Genomic DNA, 10,125 nt, shown 5'->3' with positions numbered 1-10,125 from the left:
CAGTGGCATGATCTCAGCTCACTGCAACCTCTGCCACCTGGGATCAAGGGATTCTCCTGCCTCAGCCTCCCAAATAGCTGGGATTACAGGCATGCACTATCACATCTGGCTAATTTTGTATCTTTAGTAGAGATCGGGATTCTCCATGTTGGTCAGGCTGATCTTGAACTCCCGACCTCAGGTGTTCCACCCGCCTTGGCCTCCCAAAGTGCTGGGATTACAGGTATGAGCCGCCACGCCTGGCCTTGTTACCACCTCTTACCTATACCCTTGAGTAAGGAGGACTAGGTTAAAGTAAGTGGAATAATGTGACTTGATTGAATGCACAATATTTAAACTGTTAAAAATGCTGAATTAAGAAATTAAGTTCAGACATAATCTAAAATTTTTAACATGTACTGCTTTTTATTCATAAAAGTACAATTAGTAAAATATACTAATTTATTTTTAATTTTAACTAAAACTAAAAATATTTGTCTCTCATTACAATGCAGAATATTACTCTGAACAGCTACCTCACACATCACTCAATACTGTAAGTGAATTACAAAGAAACTCTTAGATTTTCATCATGCATCTTACATTTTAATGTCCTTACTCTTTCATAGAAGAGGTAATAAATGCTCACCTAATAAAAAATAATCTCTCATATCTTTTGGTCACATGCTTTCATATATGAATACAATAGGAATAAAGAAACAGCATGGGCCAGGCGCAGTGGCTAATACCTGTAATCCCAGCATTGTGGGAGGTAGAGCTGGGTGGATCACCTAAGGTAATGAGTTCAAGACCAGCCTGGCCAACATGGCAAAACTCTGGCTCTACTAAAAATATAAAACTTAGCCAGGCATGGTGGTGTGCCCCTGTAATCCCAGCTACTCAGGGAGCTGAGGCAAAAGAATCACTTGAACCCTGGATATGGAGGTTGCAGTGAGCCGATATCATGCCACTGCACTCCAGTCTGGGCAGCGACAGAGCAAGACTCCATCTCAAAAAAAAAAAAAAAAGGAAAAGAAACTAATTTCTTTAGCATGAAGTAATTTGAGAGTTAATTACAACTTTAACATGAAGTAATTTGAGTTAATTACAACATTATTTGTATGAAGCAATTTGAGAATTTGCCACATTATTTACTTTTCAAAAAAACCTGTAATCTTTCCCCCCAAAAAAGTATACTTGTAACTCTCCAAAAAACCTTCTACTCTTTTAAAGTTATAAACAAATAATTTTTCTACCAAGTTTAGTTTTGTATTGTATTCTAAACTCAGAACTCTGATTCAGTGTAAAGTCTGAAGTGTCAGTGCCTTATATGTTTCTAATGTAAATTCTCTGATATTTACAGACTTAACATACAATTAAATATTTTTTTCTATTTACTACAACTGCAAAAATATATTTTAATATGAACTCTCTGGAGTTTTCTAACCTGTAGTTTTTGAATAAATGTTTTTTTCCGAATTTATTATATTTGCAGGGTTTTTCTTCTATATAAATTTTCTGACGTTGAATGAAGTTTGAGCAATTGCTTCAGGGTTTGCCTCTAATGCAAAATGAATACAACAAGATCTGTGTTACAAGTAAACTTACCACAACTTTGTTTATATTTATAATGTTTGTCTTCAAAATAAATCCTCTTCAGCACTTTAAAAGCTTACATTTTCTCAAGACTCTTTTGACAGTAATTGCACTTTTAATGCTATTAAGTATAAATTCTCTGATGTTGAGTAAGATGTGAGGAGATATTAATCATTTTAACTTTTTTTATATTTGTGCATTTATTTTCAAGTATAAAGGCTTTCGTGTGCAATAAGGTATGAGCATTGTGTAAGTTTTGCCACATTGTTCACACTTGTAGAAGTTTTCTCCAGTGTGAATTACCTAACCTGCAAGCAAGTGTGATAACCATTTAAAGGCTCTGTCGCATTATTCATATTTCTGTGATTTCTCACCAGCACACTTTCTTTTATGTTTGGAAATGTTTGCGATGTTGTCACAAGCATTGTTACAACTTTCAGGTTTGTAGAGTTTCTCTCCAGTATGAATCATCTTATGTCTGTTAAGAATAGAGGAGTTGTTAAAGGCTTTGCCACATTCTTCACACTTGTAGGGTTTCTCTCCAGTATGAATTCTCTTATGTGTAGTAAGGTGTGAAGACTGGTTAAAGGCTTTGCCACATTCTTCACATTTGTAGGGTTTCTCTCCAGTATGAATTACCTTATGTTTAGAAAGAGTTGAGGACCGATTAAAAGCTTTGCCACATTCTTCACATTTGTAGGGTTTCTCTCCAGTATGAATTCTCTTATGTGTAGTAAGGTATGAAGACTGGGTAAAGGCTTTGCCACATTCTTCACATTTGTAGGGTTTCTCTCCAGTATGAATTAACTTATGTTTAGAAAGAGTTGAGGACTGATTAAAAGCTTTGCCACATTCTTCACATTTGTAGGGTTTCTCTCCAGTATGAATTCTCTTATGTGTAGTAAGTTGTGACGATAGGTTAAAAGCTTTGCCACATTCTTCACATTTGTAGGGCTTCTCTCCAGAATGAATTCTCTTATGTGTAGTAAGGTGTGAGAACCGGCTATAGGCCTTGCCACATTCTTCACATTTGTAGAATTTCTCTCCAGTATGAATTATCTTATGGGTAGTAAGGGTTGAGGACTGAGTAAAAGCTTTGCCACATTCTTCACATTTGTAGGGTTTCTCTCCAGCATGAATTATCTTATGTGCAGTAAGGGTTGAGGACTGGCTAAAAGCTTTGCCATATTCCTCACATTTGTAGGGTTTCTCTCCAGTATGAATTCTCTTATGTGTAGTAAGGTTTGCAGATTGGTTAAAAGCTTTGCCACATTCCTCACATTTGTAGGGTTTCTTTCCAGTGTGAATTATCTTATGTGTAGTAAGGTGTGAGAGCCGGTTAAAGGCTTTTCCACACTCTTCACATTTGTAGGGTTTCTTTCCAGTATGAATTCTTATATGTGTAGAAAGGTTTGAGGCCTCATTGTAGGCTTTCGCACATTCTTTACATTTATAGGGTTTCTCTCCAGTATGAATTCTTCCCTGTTGAGCTAAGTGTGAAAGCACACAAAATGACTTTTCACATTCTTTACATTTGAAGGCCTTCTTTCCAGTATGTTTTATCTTACATCTGTCTGAATTTGAAAATTTATGAAAGACTTTCACGTATTTGTCACATTGAAATATTTTGTTCTGGGTAGTTGTCAAACACTGGCTAAGTCCATTGTAACATTCTTCGCGCACCTTACACTCATCCACACTTTTACAGTATTTTCTTAGCTGTAAATTTTCATGTCCATTTTTTTTATATCTTCTCAGTATCACTTTTTGGAAATAATTTTTTATGCCCTGCTTTGGCCAAAGGTCTTGGGCAAAATAAGAACATACAACTGAAAGAAATAAAAATAATAAATTACTTTACTTACTAGACTCAGATGAATATACTTTACAAATCTAACCTATAAAATGATAGACTACATCACAAGATGGCACAGCCAAATATTACATGCTGTAACATTTTCACAGCCATATAAAGTAACAAAAACATACAGACCAAATTACATTTGTGAAAAATTAAAGTAAGTGTGTGCAGTGCCCCAGGTGAGTCCAATGCAAAGAGGCACATAGAAGAAAGTAAAGTCTGTTACATTTACCCAACACAGATCTTCCTGCTTCCCTATATAATATAGTGACTTTAGAAATAAACTGCCAACTCCTGGTTTCATTTTTAAAAGACAAATAAAATAATGGCTTATACATCTTTATTTCTCAATGGCAGGTGCTTTTACAGACACTGGTTCCTGTCTCTCACTGCATAAAAGTTCTGAAAGAAACAGTGGTATTCTTTCAAATGACAGTTTGAGTGTGCTGAGATAAAAGGTACGGTACCAAAACAGATATACAGACAAATAGAACAGAACAGGGCCCTCAGAAATAACACCACACATCTACAACCATCTGATCTTTCACAAACCTGACAAAAACAAGAAATGGGGAAAGGATTCCCTATTTAATAAATGGTGCTGCGAAAACTGGATAGCCACATGTAGAAAGCTGCAACTGGATCCCTTCCTTACACCTTATATAAAAATTAATTCAGGCCGGGCGCGGTGGCTCAAGCCTGTAATCCCAGCACTCTGGGAGGCCGAGACGGGCGGATCATGAGGTCAGGAGATCGAGACCATCCTGGCTAACACGGTGAAACCCCGTCTCTACTAAAAAATACAAAAAACTAGCCGGGCGTGGTGGTGGGCGCCTGTAGTCCCAGCTACATGGGAGGCTGAGGCAGGAGAATGGCGTGAACCCAGGAGGCGGAGCTTGCAGTGAGCTGAGATGCGGCCACTGCACTCCAGCCTGGGCAACAGAGCAAGACTCTGTCTCAAAAAAAAAAAAAAAAAAAAAAAAAAATTAATTCTAGATGGATTAAAGACTTAAATGTTAGACCTAAAACCATAAAAACCCAAGAAAACCTAGGCAATACCACTCAGGATATAGGTATGGGCAAAGACTTCATGACTAAAACACCAAAAGTAATGGCAACAAAAGCCAGAATAGACAAATGGGATCTAATTAAACTAAAGAGCTTCTGTATAGCAAAAGAAACTACCATCAGAGTAACAGGCAACCTACAGAATGGGAGAAAATCTTTGCAATCTACCCATCTGACAGAGGGCTAATAGCCAGAATCTACAAAGAACTTAAACACATTTACAAGAAAAAAACAATCCCATCAAAAAGTGAGCAAAGGATGTGAACAGACACTTCTCAAAAGAAGACTTTTTTTTTTTTTTTTTTTTTTTGAGACGGAGTCTCACTCTGTCGCCCAGGCTGGAGTGCAGTGGCCGGATCTCAGCTCACTGCAAGCTCCGCCTCCCGGGTTCACACCATTCTCCTGCCTCAGCCTCCCGAGTAGCTGGGACTACAGGCGCCCGCCGCCTCGCCCGGCTAGTTTTTTGTATTTTTTAGTAGAGACGGGGTTTCACCGTGTTAGCCAGGATGGTCTCGATCTCCTGACCTCGTGATCCACCCGTCTCGGCCTCCCAAAGTGCTGGGATTACAGGCTTGAGCCACCGCGCAAAAGAAGACATTTATGCAGCCAACAGACACATGGAAAAATGTTCATCATCACTGATCATTAGAGAAATGCAAATCAAAACCACAATGAGATACGATCTCAGGCCAGTTAAAATGGTGATCATTAAAAAGTCAGGAGACAACAGGTGCTGGAGAAGATGTGGATAAATAGGAATGCTTTTACACTGTTGGTGGGAGTGTAAATTAGTTCAACCATTGTGGAAGACAGTGTGGCAATTCCTCAAGGATCTAGAACTAGAAATACCATTTGACCCAGCCATCCCATTACTGGGTATATACCCAAAGGATTATAAATCATGCTACTATAAGGGCACATGCACACATATGTTTATTGTGGCACTATTCACAATAGCAAAGACTTGGAACCAATCCAAATGTCCATCAATGATAGAATGGATTAAGAAAATGTGGCACAGATACACCACGGAATACTATGCACTCATGAAAAAGAATGAGTTCATGTCATTTGCAGGGACATGGATGAAGCTGGAAACCAGCATTCTCAGTAAATTATCACAAGGACAGAAAACCAAACACCACACATTCTCACTCATAGGTGGGAATTGAGCAATGAGAATACCTGGACACAGGGCTGGGAACATCACACACTGGGGCATGTTGGGGGGTGGGGGCTGGGGGAGGGATAGCATCAACCACCATGGCACATGTATATCTATGTAACATAACTGCATGTTGTGCACGTGTACCCTAGAACTTAAAGTATAATAAAAATAAATAAATAAATAAATAAATAAATAAATAAGAAAGGTAAGTTTTACAGCAGCAGAAAGACTGTGGTATTACAGACAGAAAACAATTATAGCAAGTGATTATTGGTTATTAAGAAGAAACATGAATAGGCTGAGTGTGGTGGCTCACACCTGTAATCCTAGCACTCTGGGAGGCCAAGGTGTGTAGATCAACTGAGGTCAGGAGTTTGAGACTAAGCCTGGGCAACATGGTGAAATCATCTCTACTAAAAATACAAAAGTAGCTGAGCATGGGGTCACAAGCCTGTAATCCCAGCTAAGTGGGAGGCTGAGACTGGAGAATCACTTGAACCCAGGAGGTGGAGGCTGCAGTGAGCTGAGACCATGCCATTGCACTGTAGCCCAGGTGACAGGAGCAAAACTCTGTTTCAAAAAAAAAAAAAAAAAAGAAGAAGAAAAAGAAGAAACAACATGAATAAACACCTTTGACTAAAAGTAAACACAAAATTTTAGACAAGGCACATCCTAAGAACATGTTTGAGAGACTCCCAGAATCTCTAGCCAAGATAATTGTTTTCAGACTATGTCAGAAAAAAAAATGCATTTTAAAGACTGTGACAGGTAGCTTTTTAAAATGTCCAAATCTCAAAGATTATAATGTATACAAAACAGAGCAACATGATTTCATCAAAAATATTGTGTAAATTCCAGAAAGAAATCATAAAAAAGATGTACACATTAATTTTAAACACTAATAAATTGAATAATATCCAATGAGTGAAACAGGAATACAGTCAGTCCACTGTAGAAAATCACAAAAATGAGAATAAAAACAAAAATATCAAAATATTTAAAAAAATTTGGAGGTAAAAAATAGAAAAATAAAAAATAACTGGAAAATCCTAAAAGAAAAATGATGTAAAAATGAAGTTCAACAAACAAATTAGGATACACACAAAGATATTTATAACAAATACATGTTAAGCACATTTTCAAAAATCACAGACAAGAAGAAAGTCTTCGGAGCTGCAAGATAAAAGTAATGTGTCATTTACAAACATAGTCTTATGATATAACCAGTGAATTATCAACAAACATTTTGCAGGCCAGAAAGAAACTGTGTGACACAAAGTCCTGAAAAACAAAAAAGACAAAAAAACAACAAAAAACTGCCATGAAGTGAGAATAATACCATCAACAAATCTGTCCTGCCAAATAAAAAGGAAAAACCTTCCAAAACAACCAAAATCTGAAAAAGTGTATTAGTACTGCATATGCCCTGCATATAAAAGATGGTGAACGCAGCTCCTTAACCTGATAGTAAAAGGATTCAAAAAAAAACAAAAACAAAAACAAAAACAAACAAAAAAAAACACATACACAAATAAAAATACACTATTTTCTGGGAAAGATATGCACACACACAAAAATAGAATCTTGTGGCATTATCATAATGGTGCAGAAAACATTTTAAATTATTCACTAAATTTTGAAAAATAAAAGCACAGAAATTATAAACATCTGTTAATGAATATACAATGCAAAAACATAATTAGCAACATCAATGACAAATTTCAGGGCAGATGTAATAAGGAAGAATTTTTTTATTCAACTGAAGTTGATTCTGTACCAAATTAAAAATATACTGTTGTTTCTTATAGAGGTTTTATGGAAGCCCCAAGGTACCACAAAAAAAAAAAAATCTGTACAAATATACAAAAGTGAATTAGAAATAAGTAAAAGCATATCAATACAAAAAGCAAAAGACACAAAGACAGAGAGAAAATGAGAAACAAAGATGCAAGAATCAAATAAAATAATTAAAAACATAACAGTAAGGTCTCTATCAGACAATTACTTAAATATATATATATCAAATTAACTTTCAAATCAAGGGACACACTTTCAATAAATAGATTTATTAAAATTTTTAAAAGCCAAGATCCAACTTTTTTTTCTACAAAAGTCAGTAGAGATCTAATGATAAAAAATACTAAAAGGGGCAAGATGGAAGAATGCATTTCATACAAATATTAATCAAATGAGAGCAGAAGAAATCAACATAATATTATGCAAGCTACATCTTACGTCAAAAACTGTCATATTTTATAAAATGTACTTGAAGTCAAAACTCCAAGGAGACAAAAAAGGACATTAAAACTTATAGATTTAGGCTGGGCACATTGGCTCATGCTGGTAATCCCAGCACTCTGGGAGGCCGAGGCAGGATCAAGTGATGCTCCTGATCACTTGAGATCAGGAGTTCGAGACTGGCCTGGCTAACATGGTGAAACCCTGTCTCAACTAAAAATAGAAAAATTAGCCAGGCATGGTGGCAGCCACCTGTAATTCTAGCTACTCAGGAGGCTGAGGCAGGAGAATTGCTTGAACCCAGGAGGCAGAGGTTGCAGTGAGCCAAGATCACACCACTGCACTCCAGCCTGGGACGCAGAGTGAGACTCTGTCTCAAAACAACAACAACAACAACAATGATGACTTGAGATTTACTCACTGGGAACCTATGAAAAATGTGTATATATATCTGTGTGTGTGTGTGTGTGTGTGTGTGTGTGTGTGCATCTCACATTAGGGCTCTAAACATATATAGCAAATATTGACAGAACAACAGAGACACATAGACAGCAACATAATTATAGTAGGGTATTTTAACACTGCACTTTCTGCAATAAAAATTAAATGAGAATATTAGTAAGGGAATACAGGGCTTCCAGGCAGTATAACACAATTATTTCTAACTGAGGTATAGAAAACATTCAACACCAGGACACACATGGTTCTCAACAGCTAATACAACATTTTCCTTGATAGACCACCTCTTATGCCAAAAAAAGAAAATAAGTCTCACCAAATTTTTTAAAACTGAAATTTTGCAAATTACTTTCTATCACCAAAATGAAATGAGTATACAATAAGAGAAAAAAAACTGAAAAATTAACAAATATATAGAAATTAACACACTCTTAAACATGCTCTTGTGAAAGGCTGAAAAAAGGTAATATTGTAACGATGTCCATCCTGCTCAATACAATCTACAGATTTAACGCAATGTTTTTCAAATTTCTCATTACATTTTTGAAGAAACAGAAAGCAATCCTTCGAGTATACAGAATCTCTACAGACAATAAAGTACCCAAAAATATTAAAAATGAAACAAAACAATGTTGGAGGCATTACAGTTCCTGATTTCAAAACACATCACAAAGCTACAGAATTAAAACAATTTGGTATGAGTATAAAGGTGAAAAGGTAGACTAATAAAATAGAATGCAGCACATATATAAACTCTCACATATATGGTCACATGAAGAGTCACTTGCATACCCACAATTATTTTAGCATTGTTACTAAAAGTCAATAGGTAAAAGCAAGGCAAATTTCGGTCACCAAATCGTTCAGCAGATATAATTTGAAATATAAAAATACCAAAATATTACTCAGTTTGAAAAAAAGCAGGAAATATTCTAACAACTATAAAAGTAACTCTTGATGACTTTATGCAAAATAAAATGAGCCAGCCACAGACAGAGATTTTATGAGATATATAAAGCAGTTATACTCTTAGAAAAAAGAATGCTATTTGAAAAGTGCCAGGAAATGGGAAAAATTGGTAGTTGTTTAATGTGTATTGTAAAATTTCTAGAAGTCTTTTATAAAACAATGTAAATATACTTCACATGCCTGAAATGTACAGTACAGTGTTTTTGAGTCAGGGTCAAAAATCACCTCAGGTGATCCGCCTGCCTTGGCCTCCCAAAGTGCAGGGATTACAGGTGTGAGCCACCATGCCCGGCTGAAAGAATATTATTAAAGTGCCATATTATCTACAATGATCTCTAGATTCAATAAATTCCCTATCAAAATTCCAGTATTTTTTTTACAGTAATAGAAAATACAATTCTCGGCCAGGCGTGGTGGCTCATGCCTGTAATCCTAGCACTTTGGGAGGCCGAGGCAGGTGGATCATGAAGTCTAGGAGTTCAAGACCAGCCTGGCCAATATGGTGACACCCCGTCTCTACTAAAAATACAAAAATTAACCAGGTGTGATGGCTTGCACCTGTAGTCCCAGCTACTCGGGAGGCTGAGGCAGAAGAATTGCTTGAACCCGGGAGGCAGAGGTTGCAGTGAGCCGAGATGGTGCCACTGCACTCCAGCCTGGGTGACAGAGCGAGACTCCGTCTCAAACAACAACAAAAAAAAGAAAATACAATTTTCACGCAGAACTACAGTAAACTTTGAATAGCCAAAGCAATCTTGAAAAAAAAAAAAAAAAAAGAACAAAGCAC

At 36.5% G+C, this 10,125-nt stretch overlaps 1 protein-coding gene across 1 annotated transcript in view; it reads right to left on the bottom strand.

The window, feature by feature from the left end:
- LOC105464256 (zinc finger protein 98) overlaps positions 1-10,125 on the bottom strand; it is a 35,647-nt gene continuing 25,522 nt past the window's right edge. The window contains exon 4 of the mRNA XM_011711981.2: positions 1-3,404. Coding sequence (XP_011710283.2) covers positions 1,924-3,404 — 1,481 coding nt within the window. The 3' untranslated portion in view covers positions 1-1,923. The remainder of the gene's footprint in view (positions 3,405-10,125) is intronic.

The sequence above is a fragment of the Macaca nemestrina genome, chromosome 20 (assembly GCF_043159975.1).
Source record: "Macaca nemestrina isolate mMacNem1 chromosome 20, mMacNem.hap1, whole genome shotgun sequence".
Taxonomy (NCBI): domain Eukaryota; kingdom Metazoa; phylum Chordata; class Mammalia; order Primates; family Cercopithecidae; genus Macaca; species Macaca nemestrina.
Note: the sequence above shows the minus strand (reverse complement) of the source record. Positions and strands in the feature narration are given on the sequence as shown.